This window comes from Choristoneura fumiferana, chromosome 5 (assembly GCF_025370935.1).
Source record: "Choristoneura fumiferana chromosome 5, NRCan_CFum_1, whole genome shotgun sequence".
In the NCBI taxonomy this organism is placed as follows: Eukaryota; Metazoa; Arthropoda; class Insecta; order Lepidoptera; family Tortricidae; genus Choristoneura; species Choristoneura fumiferana.
The window spans coordinates 12,457,207-12,476,320 of record NC_133476.1 but is presented as its reverse complement, the minus strand read 5'-3'; the positions used below and the strand labels follow the sequence as shown (position 1 = coordinate 12,476,320).

The 19,114-nt window shown below is 37.5% G+C and overlaps 2 protein-coding genes across 3 annotated transcripts; both read right to left on the bottom strand.

Annotated features, from left to right (window-relative positions):
- Positions 1-1,428: 1,428 nt before the first annotated feature.
- Positions 1,429-2,672, bottom strand: LOC141427806 (uncharacterized). The gene is made up of 4 exons (XM_074087394.1): positions 2,415-2,672; positions 2,202-2,339; positions 1,831-2,074; positions 1,429-1,740 (listed from the first exon to the last, which is right to left on the bottom strand). Exons 1-4 carry the CDS (start codon positions 2,543-2,545, stop codon positions 1,618-1,620), a joined length of 636 nt encoding a protein of 211 aa, XP_073943495.1. The 5' UTR covers positions 2,546-2,672; the 3' UTR covers positions 1,429-1,617.
- A 2,868-nt stretch (positions 2,673-5,540) lies between these two features.
- Positions 5,541-18,349, bottom strand: LOC141427805 (carboxypeptidase B-like). 2 transcript variants are annotated; one of them, XM_074087392.1, is made up of 9 exons: positions 16,714-18,349; positions 15,005-15,211; positions 14,043-14,302; positions 13,548-13,757; positions 13,136-13,325; positions 11,194-11,344; positions 9,200-9,389; positions 6,205-6,351; positions 5,541-6,016 (listed from the first exon to the last, which is right to left on the bottom strand). In XM_074087392.1, exons 1-9 carry the CDS (start codon positions 17,333-17,335, stop codon positions 5,801-5,803), a joined length of 2,193 nt encoding a protein of 730 aa, XP_073943493.1. In that variant the 5' UTR covers positions 17,336-18,349; the 3' UTR covers positions 5,541-5,800. The 2 variants fall into 2 exon arrangements, with proteins under 2 accessions (XP_073943493.1, XP_073943494.1); XM_074087393.1 differs by lacking the exon at positions 16,714-18,349 and having other exon boundaries at positions 15,001-15,118.
- Between the last annotated feature and the right edge of the window lie 765 nt (positions 18,350-19,114).

Genomic DNA, 19,114 nt, shown 5'->3' with positions numbered 1-19,114 from the left:
TGTTGCCAGCTTGTCGCCCGTATCCCCCCTGCGCTTTGAGTATTTAACTTGAAAACGACATATTTTTCCGATTCAGTGATTTTAGTTTTTTTTTTGCTTTTCTTGTGCAGGCCAGGTTGTGTAGGCCTTGCCAAAATTCATTAGTTTCTTTTCAACGGTAAGTACAGTCAAAGAAACAGAGTCTCATACTGTGCTACAGCCATGTTGACATCCCATACATCTGCCAAAGTACCTAATCAATCATTCTGAAGTGAAATTGATTATGAAAAGGTTCCATCCAGTTTGCGATTCAGTTTCTCGACTGGGTTTTTTTCATAGAATTTTTTTTCCGGAATAAAAAGTAAACTTTCGGCCAATCCCAGGTATCCTATAGCTGACCAAATTTGATCAAATCTGTTCACTAATGTAACAAAGCGATTATAATATCCCGTTAATTTTCGATTACATAGATGCTGGAATAGCATGGATATTGGATGTAAACACAATATCCTATGTAAGGTACATGACGTACCTATTCACTTTTACTGAGGAATTTTCAAATATATATTGTGGGTATTGCAGTATACTCCTTGAACAGTCAATATTAAATATTATTGTTCCTATTTGCATCCCTGAAAATGTGTAACAAAATTCCCCCCAAATACGGCTTCTTACTCACTTCAACGGACATTTTTATTTAAAGATATTTTTTGTTTTTAATTGTTAATTAAATGATGAGATGTGCTGTATGTTATATTTTTCGTTAATTTAATTCCTATTCGTTATTCAAATAAATTTTACCCATCTCTGTTGAAAAGCCTCTAATCTTGGGGTATTTCATGCGGTGCAGGCGCAGCCCGGCCCCGGCTCCTTCCGGAGCGCGCGTGATGTCACAGGCGCCCTGCGCACGCCGCCCCCGGCCGCTCTCTTTACCCACCTCACACTTTTTAATTAGTGAGGCCAAAACAATTGGGTCATTTTAGAGTTGCCGGTTGTGCCAAATAGAAACAGCACTTTTTTAAGTTCTTTACTTTTGGTGTATTTTTCCAAATTGAAGTTGTTATGTGTGTAAGAGTAGAGATCAAATTAGGTAGGTACTTACTTATATCACGAGGATTTCAAGCCGATTTCCAAAAAACCAAATTAGTTCATGCTGTTGATCAGTTGTTTGACTGTCATAATACCTGTGTTTTGGAACAATTTTAAAATACAGATAGATGTTTTGATTTTGAGTTGTATTTAAGTCTCATAATTGCATTGCTAGCATACTTGCAAAGTTGGTTTATTTCCAGAAAGCAAAATTCGCAGTTGGACCACCAGTTAGCTTTTAATTCAGAAGCTAAGTTTTGCTATCTCTTAAATTAAGGAAAAAGTAAACGGGAAACAAGAAGATAGATTAGATTATTGAGATATTCTGCTAATAAAAACAATAAATATGAAAACAGGAACTAGATACTCATGGATATGAAAAACATTTATTAAAACTGCAACAATTTTATAATAGTTAACTAGACATCACATATACAGTAATCTTTGATATGTTCAATGGCAAAGGACACCGAATAAGTCTGAGGTAGATTTGCGCTTAGTAGTAGCATTTAAGGAAAAACTTAACAAAGTACAACATACTCTAAAACATTATTGTTTAAGATGCTTGATAGACTGAGCAAACAAAACAGCTAGTACAACAATGGCTATGCTACCAACAGTTCCCACTATAACTTTCTTTTTCTTTGTGTTATTGGATTCCTTTGTCAAACTCTGAAACAAAAGTTATTATAAAAAATTCAGTTTGCTTCATATAATTTCATATATCCAGAAAAAACAAGATTGTTAAATTTGAATTTTTACCTTAAATTGTGTATGAAGTGCTATATCCATAGAGTTTAGAATTGTTGTCATTTCACTGAGGGTAGCAAGGGCTATGTCAGAAGCAGACCTATCTTTGTGGAGAAAGCAATCTGCCACTTTTTTAGTCTTCTTGATTGTAAGTGTATTGGCTAACATACTGAGGTAAATTCTATATAGATGTTGGGAGCTCTCTTCAAGAACATCTACTATTTCTAATGGACCTAAATGTGGCTGTAACTGGCATCTGCAACAAGTTTGTCATCATATTCAAACAAAATTAAGACACAGTAATTCTTCTCTTTTTATTTATTTATTTATTTTCAGTGAAATAGAGGCTGAGCATGGCATATAATAACATATGTATTACTTACGCTTTTATTTCTTGATAAAGAGGCAAATTCTTTACTTCCTCTAATATTTTTGTTCTAATTTCTTGATCGTCTATTCCAAACTTGATCAGATCTTCGTCGCTCAGTTCTATTAATGTTGACTGCCCAATATTTTGAGTTCTGTAGTAAAATTAGGTATTACGTCATACATAGTTATTTATTTAACAGACGACGAAATAATATTCAGAAACTCACCGAAATATATCAAGATATTTCTCACCGCCTAAGCCTATGATCATTGCACTTACAGCGACATCAAACTCATTTGGGTTTATTTCGATGTTAGTCGGTATTTTCACGGAACTTTCTATTTCAGTACTCGTCATTCTTTTACAGATCGTTCCTTTTAAATTTATTATGTATTGGAAGCTGAGCTCATCAACCGGCAAACCTAAATCCAACCTAAATCCAAGAAGCAATTGAGCGAGTTGACGATATTGACATTAACTGACACTGCTGTGACATCTGTCACGATAGAGTAACTTATTCTGTCACTGTCACTTTCATTCAACTGTCATGTCATTTGTCAAGCACAGACTATACTACTACTACTACTAAATGTTTTAATGTGTTTTATTTAAATGCTTATTGTTATAAATAAATAAAAATAGTTTCGAAACTACTAATATGATGTGACCGAATCTCATAAAAATCGAATCTCATAATTTCGTTTCTCATAACACCTTGAGCAGAATCATCATACTTATCACCGAATTACTTTTCGCATACTTATATTTTTTCTATTACTGTTTGCTGATTTTATTTTGTAATAGAGTACACACCCTTCATCTTATGTCATTTTTTGGCGCTTTTTGATTGTCAGTTCTCTCACTCTTACTCTGTAATGGCGAATGCTTTAACTTTTGTGCGGTTCAATAAATCCTAAAATATAAGTGGTTTTTCATGAGAATCAATAGGTAATCCTGGCTACTAACTAAGTTATGTCTGTGCAAATACTCGCCGTTAACAAAATGAGAACAACCGGAGATAATATGCATGAGCTCCCAGGGACGGCGGCATATGTCGACCGTACCGTCCTTCAGGATACACCTCCGATAGCTGTTCGTCATGATAACTTCGTCAGCAATTGCACACACAAAACCCTGTTTCCCCGAAGAGATCCCCGAAACGTAACCAGGCCACCGACGCGAGAAGGTCTACATCAGGCCCTTCCATACGTTTTTCCGGTCTTCCGGGCTCATTACCATAGGAATGCGCCAATTTTCGTTTACTAAGGATACAGGATGGCTGGCTCAAGGGTCTGGAACAGTGGCAAAATCCAAATCATCTCTGTAGCCCAATAGTAGGCGCGCATGCAGTTAACATTCATGGATTGAGTCCATCGCATGCGGCGCAGCGCACTACACCACCCACCGGTAGCGGGGGCCTAAGGCGGTTGTACCTTGTTTTGCCTATTTTCAGTTTGCCTAATGTTAGATAAACTAATATTACTTAACCTAATGTTTCATTTTACCTAATTTTCATTTTAGTGAAAGTCATTTTACATACAACTTACTTTACATAATTTTGTTTCGCCTAATTCTAAATTACCTAATTTTTATTTTGTATAAACTCATTTGATATAATGTTTGACTGACATAATAATATTTTGCCTAACATACATGTCACATACTTTCATTTTGTATAAACTTATTCCGTATAACGTTTGATTGACATAATTATTTTATGTCTAACATACATTTAGCATAATTTCATTTTGTAAAACCTATTTCGTATAATGTTTGTCTGACATGATTTTGGTTAATCCGAATACATAATGATAGCTTTAGTTAATTCTAAAAAGTTTAGTATTATAAAACAAAGTCGGTTCAGGCGCTTCGCCGGCCGCTGCCGCGGCACGCTCGCTTCGCTCGCTCGGCTCGCGCACTGTAGAGTCGCAGTTCTACCTAACGCTCCTCCTCGCTTCGCTCGTCGTCGTACCTATTCCGTGTATGTTTAGTATTGTTATTTGCTTGAACCAAATAAAAAAATAGTAGAATATTATGGATTAATTTATTCCAATTTTAACCTACCTAATTGACCTTATTTTAAAATAAATATTTAGGTACCAAAATGAGGCATAACGTTAGTAAGCAAAACAAATATTATGATAATTCAATATTAGACAATCCAATGTTAGTTAAAACGTTATTCGGCTGTATGATGATTAGTTAAAATGAAAATCGACAAAGTGAGTTTTCGATAAAATAATATTCGGCAAAACAAGAGTTATGCAAATGATATTAGCTAAAACGTTATTCGGCTATTTGATGATTAGTTAAAATAAGAATCGACAAAGTGCATTTTCGATAAAATAATATTCGACAAAACAAGTTATGCAAATGATCACTTAGTAAAAATGAAAATTCGACAAAATAAAAATTATGAATAATGAAATTATACAAATTGACTTTAGACAAACTATTCATTATAGTAAAAGTTGTTAGAGAAAGTGAAATTAGGCAAAACATTTTTAGACAAGTCAAGGGAATACCGCCTAAGGGGGGCAGATTGTCCCGCAGGCCCTAAGCGTGCCGGCAGCGATCGCCTTCCTCGTCGCGCTGGTGGTGGTGGTGGCGGGGGCGAGGGCCCACGCTCGTCACTGCTCGACTTGGTGCTGGTGTCGGGCGCCGTGGTGAAGTCGTCGCCCGACGACGATGCCGAGGAACTGGGCGGCGCAGGCGGAGGTGACAGTTGTGCACGTTGCGTAGCCACTCTTGTTTGTCGTCTTTTTATCATATTACCCTTGCCGCTCTTTTAAAAAAAATGGGTTTGTTCATTGGAGGACAATTTTGCCGGTGTGGCAATATTATTAACAAGAAGAGACGTCATGTCAGCGGTTTTTTTTATTATTATTATGATATGGACAGAAATACTATGGTATGTATTTTATCTAGAACTTCTATGGACACATCGAAATAGTACACTATTTCGATGCTAATAATAAAGACGCACTAGCAACATAGGCTTCTGTCAGAATATTAAAACGAGGATCTCCCCGATATGATAGACTTTATTCAATGATAAGACTCTGGCCAGCGAAAGCTGTCCACGAGAAACCGCGGCAAATAAAAAAAAACCGGCCAAGAGCGGTAATTTTATGACCTTTGTCAGTGCCCATTTACGTACAGTCCAGACGCATACATTTTTGGACCATTTTGACCAGATTGGCATTGAAAATAATCTTCAAAATTTTGAATTCTAATATAATCAATCTTATTTTGCATTTTGAGGATGGTGGGAGGTTGAATTAAACAAAAAATAATTTATTTATTTCTTATAGCAGAAGTATCAAAATTATGATGACATTGAGATCTTACTAGAATGACAATATGACAATTTCGACAGTCTTATAAATGATACCTCATTAAAGTTTCGTAAAAAATGCGTAGACAGCTTTCGCTTAAATTTTTTAGCTGTGCCATGACATGACTCACGACTTAATCAAATAAAAGAGGTTTTTTTTCCTCGCGGTTTTTTTTTTCGTTTATTTATGTCGCATAAATAATGGTACAAATTGTGCTATTAATAAATTCGTACTGTTAGTTTTTTACACTTATTTAATTACTAATAAGGAACGTTCATGGACCCGGGCTTAAATTGTCCACAATGGCTTTGACGGCTTGCCAGGTTTCACGTGCGGTGGAGACGATCTGCGACCCTGGCAGCAGGAAGCCGTAGGGGCCGTAGGAGTCGCGCAGGTTGACGTGGTAGGAAAACTTTATGCCCGCGCGTGCCTTGGCCCAATCGTGGGACATTCCGGAGGCCGGCTGTCTGATTTCAGCAGCTGTCCCAACCTGGGAATAAATTGGTGTTTAGGCAGGTGCTTTAACTTCAGCTCCTTGCACTATGGTGTTGTTCAATATGATCTACATGATTAGTACTTATGGTCACAGTGTGACTTTGTTCCATCCAGACTCTAGCTTTACAGCGAATCACTGGGACATAATTTTATTATGAACAACCGATGATTCGTTAGCCTCACCTGGTATTTAGTTCCGTACATGTCAGCAAGCGCTGCGGTCGCAAGCTTGCCCATTTCCATAAGCACGCCATCGTCGGCAAACTGCGCGTACGCTTGCGAGCTAGGCACCAGCCACGCTTGAGAATACGCGTGCAAGGACAGGTAAACCTGAAAGTTTAATACAGTACTGTACTAAAGATAACTCGAAATATTTAGATTTTCTGGTGCGCCGGCCCAGTTAGTCCGCATTGCCTAGGGATGGTATGGCTTCTATGTGCCGATACTTTCTAAAAGGATTCCTATATGCACATAAATTATAATGAATTAAACTTCCGTGATTTTCACTAATAATTAATAATCATAGGACTTTATTAGGGCGACAACATATTGCTAAGATTATCGCTGCTGCAATATGATCGTCGTAACGTCAAGGTAATTTAAAAAATAAATAATTATTGTCGTCGTGTCAAGTCTTGACCGCTTTTATATTTATGTAGTGCTGATTGTAGCACATGGCATTCATAGCACACGAGCTGGTCCTGTACTACGAAGTGCAAAATTCGAACTTCGTATCTTGCCGTCTCGCTGACTCTTATATATACTATTTAATACGAGAGCGAGGGGACGGAACGACACGAACTCCGATTTTCGTATTTCGTAAGTTGCCCCGCAGGTTCGTTTAGCTTTAGCTGTACCTACAGTACCTACTACTTTCACCGATACCTATCTCATTAGTTAGGTATTGCAATGAAGTATCGTAGATAGCTAAAGTACCTTCCCACTTTTATTTTCATTAGGTACTTGTATCACAAAATTTTATAACAAAAAACCGGCCAAGAGCGTTTCGGACACGCCCAAAATAGAGTTCCGTAGCCATTACGAAAAAATTAAGTTATATTTTTCTAAGGATTTCGTATTTTACACGGAATCTTCCAAGTTTAGGTATATTTTATACCTTAGGCTGCTATACTCTTAAACTACTAATAATTCTCAAGCAAACTTAGCCGTTATAGTTTTCCTTGAAAGTTTGATATACTTACTACCATCCTGATTTTAAAAAAAAATTCCACCCACCAGTTTAGATTATAGAGGGGGGGGGGGCGCTCGATTTTAATGAAAATTTGCACTTTAACGTTGAATTTTTCGCAAAAAAAATCAATGAATCGAAAAATCGTCTTAGCAAATCCCTAATGATTTTAAAAGCCCTATCTAACGATACCCCACCCACACTACAAAGTTGGATGAGAAAAAAGAAATCCCCCGCACTTTACGTCTATGGAGATACGATATTTTTTTTTTTTTTAGTTATTTTGTTCCATTTTGTCGGCATAGTTTACATACATACGAGTATTTGTGCAAAATTACAGCTTTCTAGCATTGATAGTCTCTGAACAAAGTCGCGGACGGACAGACAGACAGACAGACAGACAGGCAGACAGACAGACAGACATGGCGAAACTATAAGGGTTCCGTTTTTGCCATTTTGGCTCCGGAATCCTAAAATTGAACCGACTACAAATACCATGAAAATAATTTTCTACCAGTCGGAAGTCGGTCGGTGCCTAAGCACGAGCCAGCAGGAGTGGCCTATAGTCATCTACCTCCCTACGCACAATATGTTGGGCTTGTATTGAGCACACCTTAGTCTTATTTCTCATGCTCATAAAGTCACCATAATTGTAATAGACTAATGATAAGCGGTTTCCTTTTAAACGGCGATACCGCCATTTAACCAGCGTTTCCACCAATAATGTGCGAGGATGTGTTTTTCATTAACCAATAGAAACGCTTCATATACCTACACATCCACGCATAGCACATCTCTGGTGGAAACAGCTGAGCGGAGCGAGGCAGGTAAATGAAGCGTTTCTATTCGTTAATGAAATGACCGGGCAATGTGATAAATAATGAAGTTTAGATAATAATAATTATCACTTGGCCCGGTACAGCTTGTCATTATTGATAATGCCCGGGCATTGTAAATAATGCACTTATTAATCACTTGGTTCATAACATATGTCTAATAGCTACTTACATTAAATTTAAATTTTAAAGGTACATAGTACCTACCGCTAAACAAAAGTATTTATATTAAAGAACGTGTATATGTTTAAAGATGAAGAAGATTATGCAAAGGTTTTCCAGTTCGAAAGTGTGGCAGTAAAATATTTGAAAGTAACACGAGGGAAAATTGTGCAGGCCATCATACTCCTAGTGATAATTTGCGGTCGACAGGCTCGTCTTTACAACATCGAGTGATCGATTGCATTTGTTATTTAAAACGGATCTCGGTTTAGCTGCGAGATATATGTAAGTACCTACAAACTAAAGAATTGTACAAATTCAATTGTATCCGTTAGTACTTTACCAGAGAATATGATAGCTTTGATATCTATATATGCTTGAAATTCTATTGTTGAGTTTAATTTAAGAACGAAATAGTATAAACCCGTGAAAGTCCGGGAGTTTTTTTCGGACTTCACGTGCGAAATTTGATGCATAAAGTGAAATGAATTCATTCATTCCTACTAGCTCGTTGGCTTCGATCACTGAGCACAGTAAATGGTCAACGGCTATCAATTGCTAGTTATCATTAGCCTAACATCAATGTACGGTGCAGTGTCCACGGCTGACACACCGCCTGCAGCTAAAGTAAGGTAAGCAAAGCAGAAAGTTAAACGCTAATCATTATCATAAAACGTTGGCTGTTAACTCTGTAGCCGTGGAGCTACTTACCTGTTTACTTCTATTTCTCCTTGCCTGTTCCGTTCTTTTTAGGGTTCGGTAATAATATAAGCTCAGAGACCTACTAGAAAGCTGTAATTTGGCATCGATATAGTACTTAGGGTTAAATTTTCAAGGTGTAGGTACTTTTAATATCGTTGGATAAATAGGAGTAGGTTAAGAGTAGGTTGCTCAAAAATATTGCGGGTAGGGTATTACAACCACTTTTCAATTCAGGGATCCGAATGAAAACTATTAGCTTTAGCTTAGTTACACCTTTACTATATTCTACCTTGATGTGCCCCCGATGTTCAGCCAGGAAATCGGAGACGGCTCTAGTCTCGGGTTCGCTAAAGGGGTGCGGGCCAGCGTAGGTGTCAGCGCAGGGGTCCCGCGACGAGTCCTGCTCGCCCCAGTGGAAGTCCCAGTTGCGGTCGGCGTCGGTGCCCACGCACTCCGTTCGACCCCAGTTCCACGGGAACCTGGTTACATGAGCTATATTTAACATTATACATAATTCGTAATTGCATACTCCATCTCTTTCTACCCTCATTCTACTAGTACACTTTGACGGAAAGAAATGGTGAAAGCGGTTGTTATTTCGAGTGCGTTGGAGAGTATGACAGTTCTGCTTATCCCGTTCGAAATATCCTTTATTATGCACCTTTAAGATACTTAAGCAAGACATTAATTTCAAGCTTAAATAGAGAGAGACTTGATTCGGCGGGGGGTGGTCTTAGTGCGTTCAGCCAGTAGCCAGTGGTTCGTTTATTGTTTCAAATATTTAATTTAACTTCATGACAATGTAAGTTACGTATTTTATCAAAACTCAATAATCAATCACCATTTTGTCTATCGGCAAGGGATGCAGATTAAGCATTTGATTGAGGCCAACTCAGCGCTATCGCTTGTCAAAATGTTTAGTTTTTTTTATTTAATTTGAAACAATTATCAAACATATTATTATCAACACTCGACTTTAGTAAGTACGAGATTTACGTCGTTTCTTACAATGATTCGTAACGTCCGTTCAAGAGCGAGCGAATTATTGTTTTATAGCTTGAATATGCGTTTGCTAAAGCAATGATGCCTTTGGCTTATATTCTGACAGAAATATATATAAGAATAGAAATCGAAACGCTTCGTAGCGCAATGCCATTGGTTTAGGCCACACCAGTATCTATAAGTAATTTAATTATAATAAATCTACTTAAGAACCTAATACTCGTACCCACTTCCATAACATATGTAAATCGTAAAGCAATAAATTTTCCAGTTATAAATAGTTAAATAATTGGGTTGCCGATTCTATGTGGCACCTAATTTTAGTAACTTGGACACCGTAGGTACTGTACTAATAACAAAAGAAAGTCTTTCTAGGAAAAATACAATAGCATGACATCCGTTCTCGGAAAAGTGTAAAGAAATGTAATTTTATAGGGTCACAGGAAACCTTGTCCGTTTTTTATGGACAAGTCAAGATAAAGAAGATAAATAACCTCGTCCGGTATGAACAGTTACCTAAATGGTGCCGTTGACGCGTGCTTTTCTAAAGTGAAAATTAAGTACGTGGAATTACGGGGAATTTCGAAAAGAGCCGTATGCAATTGTTTAGAGCTGTCAAATAAATAACAATGCAATGAAATATTTTCTGTAGTAAGTCTCGGTACTATGCCTTGCCTACATTTTTTGTACAGCTGACAGAGAGACTTGCACGAGTATTTAGCAGACATTTCTTCAAGGTCATAGAGGTGCACTGTGAAAGGATTTTTCCGGATTCCCGCGGGATATGGAATTAAAATATTTTTTTTAAACACTAATTGATTATCTGGTGTAGAGAATTAATAATTGTCAGATATATATTCTTTAAGGGTCTTAGAGATGCACTTATTAGAAGGTATTTTCGAAATTCTCTCGAGATAGGGAATAAATAGGGATTTTTCAGTACTAACAGACGGGCTATACAGAAACTTCATGTTTTGACATATAATTTACATTATATTTCTTAAGGGTCACAGAGGTGCACTGAGAATAAATTCCCCGAAATAGGGAATAAAGGATAGGAGAATATGTTGTTGTGTGGCACATTCATTCTTCCCAAGGAAAAAATCACCTCTACGCAAGCAAACATGTACGCAACAGTTACTTACTAATCTATTTTTCCGTTTGTTATCATATTCATTTTGCTGATTTTGGAGAAATTTTAAGTAGGTGTTATGATTTTTCGGTATTATAATACATACCTACCCGACTAAAGACGATGCGTGGTTTTTGTTTTATACTGACCACCCAACATAATAGTCATCAGATTGGTCCTGCAGGCGGGAACGAGTTTTCCTCCAGAGCCGGTCATGGGTGTGGGAATGCTCGTAGCCATCCGGGTTTAGCACTGGCATTATATAGAAGTCGGCTTGCTTTAACACCTCATAATCCGCACCTGATAGAAGTTATGCAAACTATTTCACTCACAGATTACAGATCTTAAACTAATGTCAGCATCAGCAACGTTCTGAGGACTAAAATCGTAAAAGTAGTGTACAAATTTTTAAATTAGGTATACATTTCAAATGTTGTAATCTGAACCACAGTACAGTCACCAGCGTTAATATCTGCCACAGCGAAGCATGCAAAAATATCTGACACGTCCTGCCGGCCCTAGAAATATGTAGAGTCGTATCAGATATTTATGCACGCTTGTTTTGTCAGATATTGGTACTGGTGTCTGTACCTACATAGTTGGAGATATTCGAATTTACATCTTAAGATAGAAATAAAATCATAAAGTTAACGAAATATATTTTTTTCTTTAAAATGTCATAATTACTATAAATATTTTTCACCGTACCCAAATTAATTCATTTATAAATCAATGAAAATTTACAGCATTGCCAAAAAATAAAAACAAAACACAATAAAAAAATAAATCTTACTTCGGTTTAGGTAAACCGGAAATTATAAATGGCCTACTCTACGAGTACTAATTTCTAATTGCGGTGCTCTAAGTAGAAGTTACTAGGGCGTAGTTTACTGTGAGTGACAAAGTCATTAGAATGCGTATACCTATTCGCTAACAGGCACAAACCAATAACCGGGAGCTTTAATTACGATCAACGCAACTTACTAGTTATATATTGTTACTGCCAGAGTAAAATAAGTATATACCTATGTACTACTTTATAAAGTGTAATTTTATTTTTGCAAACAAATAAAAGAGTTCTTTATATAATAAACATAAGTGGTATATGCCGGGATTTTAGTCGTTATTTCTCACAATTACGTGTAAGTGTCAAACTGTGTTTTTTTTTATTAATTACACTCGAATCAAATAGAAAACTCAAATTGTAGAGCCTTTTGCTTTCTCGGATATTAATTTGTTGGAATATTTTCTGGTAGTTTTTCGACTGTTTCTAGTTTCTAACTCTTTAGCGCATTCACAACTTTTACAAACTTAAATTAGTCAAGTGTTACAGTACGGCGATAATAAACAACGTACGTAAGTACTATCAAACCAACTGAATCGTGACCCGCTGTGGAACCTTTTCGTAGAAAAAGTCAGTGACATCGCATTGCTGGACAAAGGAATTCATTATGACTAGACCCCGGATTTTTGTCGCAATGACGTCACAATAGGGTAGTTTGGGGAGTAAATGGAACGGTGTTAAATAATACGGCTATGTAAATGATGATGATGATGATGTTTACGTCCAAAAATGGTCTCAAAGACCATCACCCCATCCAAAAACATCTACGTTCAAATAACACCAACAACAAGCGAGCGGGCACCTAACAATTTTTTTGATTTGTAGTAACATTTTTTTATATTATATATTAAATTTTAATTTAAAGAAAGTAAGAAACAAAACTTCGTGACAACATGGGAAAATGGGTAAAAATAAAAACAAAATGCAATAAAAATATCCATGTCACGCTTAGAAATGGTCTCAAATCAGCAATCTGCCGGTCTTCGTTTGGGACCATCTTCACGTACATCATCATCATCATCACCATCATTTACACAGCCGTATAATTAACACCGTTCCATTTACTCCCCAAACTACCCTACGACATTGCGACAAAAATCCGGGGTCTAAATTATAACATTTACTGTGTGATTTTCTACGGTGGGTCAGGACAGGAATCAAATGGTTCGACTGTACATCTTTATAAGTATTAGTTACTTACTCTAACTTTCATGTGCCTAATAGTTACTTATGATTAATTTACTTACCTGAACCGTTTTCTCCTTCAACGAGAGCGTGCAGTATCCAGGAAGCGACGGCAGGAGCGATCCACTCGCGCGCATGCACCCCCGCCTCCAGCCATACCGCCGGCTTCATGCGCGAGCGCAGCTGCCACTTCTTTTTCGGATCCTTTGAGTTCGATCCTTTTATTTCCGTTTCACTTGATGGAAAAGAAACCTGAAACAAAAGATTGACAGCACCAATTGTAGCAAGGATCTCGACCGGTCGGTATAAAATGTATGCTCTTTGTTCAAATCTGATCTTGATAGGGAAACCACGACCCCAACCCCTTTCTACTGGAAAGGAAACCAAACTGGTAAGCTGTCGAATAATGTCGATAAAAAATCAAGATGGTTTTCGTCATTAGTTCATTACTTTAGTAAAAGTAGGAGTGAGTACCTTTACAGCCACTAGAGGAAGTCCTTCGGATGAGCGCCCCAGCGGTACCAATTCTACTAAATCAGAGTGTAAGTGCTGAAGGTACTCCAAGTAGCGGAGTATGTCAGCGTAGCGATGGTAACGCCGCCAGGTCATCGGGTGCCCACGCAGCTGTTCTAATTCTAGCCTTTGCTTCTTGGAAAGTCGAGGGTTTTCATACGATATGGCTTTCTGTGTGACAATAAGAGATGAAGACAAAACAGAGAATGTAAAATGCGACAAAGACAGTTAATTCATGTCATGAGTTAGTTTAAAACCAGTTTAATGCTAGACATTTGTTTATATTTAATTACCTAATTGTTAAAACTTTGAGATTTATCTACTCCATCTCCCTACTTATTTACTTTACGGTACGTAATAGAATGAAATTTACTTTAGTACACTTCAAAAATAAGACATTCTCTTTACCAATTTCGGCAGTTTGCTATCATTCATTAGAATATTGATGTTAAATACCTGTAAATCCCGAATGACTACATCGAAAACAATTTTTGAAGATTTCATGTAGTCTTTGACATCGACTAATAGATCAGGAGGCACCAGAAGGTCAGTTGAGCCATTGAGAGACGGCTGCGTCCACCATATCATGCCGGAGCCCTGGCCTTCTTCCTGGAGGTCCAACATTTCGCGCACCTTCCACTGCGCATCGAGAAACGCCCTTAGCAGCTGGAATCCTTTGTAAGTTTTCTTCAAAGATTTCTTAGCTGGCTTTTTCTCTAAAACAGTTTGCAAATATTTTATTTACAATAAAACGCTTAGATCAAAAATTATTTATTTATTTTAATTTGGTACAATTACATATTCAACAGCATTGTAGACATATATAAACAACAGAATAGTAGAATAGACAAAAAAAAAAGCACAAAGCATATCAACTCAAAATTAAACCTGTAACCAAAAAAGAAAGGGAAAATTAAAATGGTGTGGGTGGGTAGCTGTATGCACTGTTTTAATACCCTTTCGATTAAATACCTAGGTTTACAATGTTTAGTACCTGTAAAAACACTTCGTTAATAGTATAGTACCTAATCGTGTAGTATCTATCTAATACCTTTAAGCGATCAATTCTTGAATATATATATATATATATATTCAAGAAAGAAGATATATATATATATTCGGGGATCTTGGAAACGGGCTCCAACGATTTCAATGAAATTTGGTAAATATGTAGGGGTTTTCGCTTGGTACCGAGTTTTAGCCCGAGCGGAGCTCGGTCACCCAGATATTGATCTTAATGCTATCAAAGATGAATATTATTTAATTACTTGTGTTCAGGTAATCTTGAGGTACACACGCCACATGAAAGTAAGATAGACGGCGTCGATAAATATCTTCACTTTCATTAAATATCTAGCAATTCAGCAGCTACGACTATAATTCCATTAAAACCGAGTTAACGTAAAATACCTACTTACTCTCATTGACAATGTTAGCGCCATCGTCTTCCTCTGAGTCCAGTAAAGTCTGGAACCAATTACTGGTCGAAGTGGTTAAGGGAGCACTGGTGGTAGTGGGTGTTGTGGCGGTATCCTTTTTCCGTTTAGATTTTTCGTACCATCCCCCATCTCCAAACCAAGACGACTTTCGATTCCAAATCCATTTGTATATGGTAGAAAGAATACCTAAAAATTGCTGCGGTTCAGATTCATGCATAAACGGTAATTAAAAGTAGAGCTGTTTAAAGGGGAAAAAAACCCTGTCTTTATTTTTTGTGGTATTGAATATCATTTTATATAGGCACTAAAAATATTATTATTTATTATAGGAATTTGTAAATTTATCTCATTTATTAAACTTTGTAAATTTATTAAACTTTCGTAAATGTTTTCTGTTGAAATTTCGTGCGCCTATAAGAAAAAAATACCGTGATTTTAAAATGACCATCAACATCAGTCGGATGACGTTAACTGCTCAACAATGGCCTCCCTCTTAGAACGCCACAATGAAACCCCCGCAACACTTACGATGTCGTCAGTCCACCTAGTGGGAGGCCTGCCAACGCTGCGTCTTTCGGTTCGTGGTCACCACGCGAAGACTTTTTCTCCAACGGTTATCTGATCTTCGAGCGATGTGGCCCGCCCATTGCCACATCAACTTGCCTATTTTTACAGTTATGTTGGTGACTTTAGTTAGTCGGCGAATTTCCGTATTCCGGATTAAATATCTTCTATCGCGTAAAGAAACTACAAGCATAGCTCTTTCTATAGCCCATTGCGTGACTCTGAACCTCTCCAAAAGGCCAACAACCTCCAGGCAACTTTAAAATGATAGGCATAGGAAATAATCATAAGATACCAAAATTTCAAATACTTAAGTATTTTTTTTAAAAGAGCATAAGAACTTCAGTGAATGTGATTTCGATAATATACTTATATACTATGTAGTCGTCGCTGTACCTAAGCATCGTAAAAGAAACCAGGCATCTCAGTGAGGCAGGCGCACAAGACAGCAGTGTCGTGAGAAAACAGGGACGATTTTATACTACATAAACCCTCACTATTCCTCCTCTTCTAACTTGTTTCTTTAGATAGAGACAGTTAGATCTGATTAGCGAGAAATCGGGCAATAATAGCGCACGGTGTGGGAGCGCGGCCGGCGCCTGCCGGCTGGCTGCGGCTGCGTAGATTATTTTCCGCATTACTCGCTGATTGCACGTGCGATAGTAACCGGAAAACTATATGAACACCCATCAACGTCTCCGTGTAGATCCTTCAACTCACTTTCCCAACTTTGATGTTTATTCTTTGAAAAAATAAACTAATTAGATTAACGTTGGATGAGTTGCTTGTTGATATTTTTAACTTTGTAATTTAGATTAAAAAGTGTGCAAATTGGCTGCTCGCTTCTACGACCTGCCTACTTCCGTTTTATTTCAGTTAAGTAGTTAGGTGTCTATGTTTATTCATACCAATGTTCTAATTTACATCATAGTTCTACTAATTAAGATTTTTGTCTATTACTTTAAAGAGGTTTTTAAGTACTAAAAATGTTCTATCTGGGCTATTAACTTAGCACTCTCAAAATGTATTTTTTTTATATGAATAATACCTAACAGCATTTTTGATCATGAAATAATTTCTAAGTTAATTGTAGGTACATTGACCCAGAATAGAATGTAACCTACCTCCAAACCAATCTGGTTTTGCTGGTTTTTTAGGTGTTTTCTTGACTTTTCCATCCACAAAAAATGAGGATAACCACCCAGAACTCTTGGGAGGGCAAGCTGTTTTCTTATTCTGTACTGGTTTGGTTGGTTTCACTGTTCGTCGGATAGGACGAGCGGTCGGCCGGCGCTTCACAGCCGACGGCCTTCTGGTGCTTACTGGAGGCTGTCGAGTGTCAGGAACGCGATCGGCAGCAGCCACTGAACCAGCTACCCATTGGTATTGCACTCCGGGCCCGAAATTGGGCTTTTTACTGGCTTTAACTGGTGGCCGCTTTGTCACTACAATGTTAGTGTGACTTTCAATGTTAATTGTCGTTGTCTTCATTATTTTTTTCTTATCCGCACTAATAGTATTTTTCACAGTCGTGTTCACTTTGGGTACTTTAATAAGTCTCACTTTGGTCGGTTTCGGGATGCGCGGACGCGGTAAAGGAGTTGCTTCAAACGACTCCTCAGTGTCGTCCCATACGGCAAATGGGTCTAATGATTCTGATTCGGAGACATCGGACGTATAGGGCGGAGGGCGGTAAGTGGCGACCGCGCACGCCAGCATCGTAAGCAGCGCCAGGCGACGCGCCATGTGGCGAGCGTGTGCGCATGGCGAGGTGCACGCGCACTGTACCGGAGCGCTGCGGCCGCGCCGACTGCGTGATCACCATCCCTGCCGCCGCCATTATAACGACAAGTCGCTTTCAAGTTGCATGCTAACACTAGGTCAACCTGCCTGTTGAAGTCATACATTATAGCTAGACTTAAAAGTAAATTTTTCCTCCTTCAATTATCTAGCTTTCCAACAGCAGTAACCACTTACTAGTTTTTTTATATGTTATACCTTTGAATCGTTGCACTAATATTACTATATTTATTTTAGAATATCTAAACATCTAAAGACACATATTGCATATAGAGTTGAACAAGTAGGTCATTTTCTATAGACCATTTCCCGTGCCTAAGGTTATGAGGTAGATATGACTCCATTTCACATGCTTTTACCGGCAACTAGTACCTACTTATTGTAATAATAAGAGAGTTATTTATTACTCTTGTATTAAATAAGTTATGATTGACATTACAATGCGCAATGATATAGGTATTAGAAAATGTTTACAAATAAGTGTACATAATCTGCTTTCTAGTTAGGAGGTATTACTTGCTACATAGGTATGTAGGTACCTATATGGAATCAATTTGCAAATTATGTAGTAACATAGGAACGAGCTTTATAAGCCTGTAACTAGCGCGTGCAAACTCAATCAACTAGGTATACGATTTTACACAAATATCCTAAAGGCATCTTTATTCATAGTCTGCTTTACGAACTAAATGTAAATGTACATGGTATTTTTACAACGTCTTTTATATCATTATATTTAGTAGGTACATCATACTTATAAAGAAAAAACCGGCCAAGAGCGTGTCGAACACGCCCAAGATAGGGTTCCATAGCCATTACGAAAAAAATCAAGTAATATTTTTATTCCGTATACTATACGGAATCTTCTAAGTTTAGGTATATTTTATACCTTAGGCTGCTATTTACTCTTACACTACTAATAATTCTCAAGCAATCTTAGCCGTTATAGTTTTCCTTCTGAACTACACTACCATCCTGAATTTTTTCAAATTTTTCTCTTTACGTCTATGGGAGGTACCCTAATATTTTTTTTTATTTTACCACTTTGTCGGCGTGACGGCGTGACTGATATGTATGTATATTTATACCAAATTACAGCTTTCTAGTAGTAAGGATCTCTGAGCTTAGCCGCGGACAGACAGACAGACAGACAGACTGACAGATATGGCGAAACTTAGGCTGCAATATTTACTCATAAACTACTAATAATTCTCCAGCAATCTTAGCCATTATAATTCTCCTTGTAAATTTGATATACTTACTACCATCCCAATTTAAATAAAAACCACCAAAATTTGCAGTTTCAAGTTGAATATTTCGCAAACAGATCACTGAATCGAAAAATCGTCCTGGCAACCCCCCAATGGTTAAAAGACCTATCCAACGATACCCTACACTATTTGCTATAGGGTTAGTCGAGAAAACTTTACATACCTACTCGTACCTACCTGGCCTACCCTAAATTTTTTCATTTTATTTTACCACTATCGGCGTGACTGATATGTATATTCATGCCAAATTACAGCTTTCTAGTACTAACGTCTCTGAGCTTAGCCGCGGATGGACAAACAGACAGACAGACAGACATATGGCGAAACTATAAGGGTTCCTAGTTGACTACGGAACCCTAAAAATGGGAATAAAAATGTAAAAAAGGATTATAACAAAGAATAGGAATACATTTAGGTATGGGAATGTTACAAAGTTTGTCATCATCATCATCAG

What these genes read in the sequence shown, in the direction of transcription:
- LOC141427806 (XM_074087394.1), bottom strand. Translation starts at nt 2,545, where the DNA reads ATGACGAGTACTGAAATAGAAAGTTCCGTGAAAATACCGACTAACATC. An exon ending in CTTTATCAAGAAATAAAAGC is followed by an intron (nt 2,075 to 2,201) that starts GTAAGTAATACA and finishes AACTTGTTGCAG; the next exon opens with ATGCCAGTTACAGCCACATT. An exon ending in CACTTCATACACAATTTAAG is followed by an intron (nt 1,741 to 1,830) that starts GTAAAAATTCAA and finishes CTTTTGTTTCAG; the next exon opens with AGTTTGACAAAGGAATCCAA.
- LOC141427805 (XM_074087392.1), bottom strand. Translation starts at nt 17,335, where the DNA reads ATGGCGCGTCGCCTGGCGCTGCTTACGATGCTGGCGTGCGCGGTCGCC. An exon ending in AAAACCAGATTGGTTTGGAG is followed by an intron (nt 15,212 to 16,713) that starts GTAGGTTACATT and finishes AGCAATTTTTAG; the next exon opens with GTATTCTTTCTACCATATAC. An exon ending in CGCTAACATTGTCAATGAGA is followed by an intron (nt 14,303 to 15,004) that starts GTAAGTAGGTAT and finishes AAACTGTTTTAG; the next exon opens with AGAAAAAGCCAGCTAAGAAA.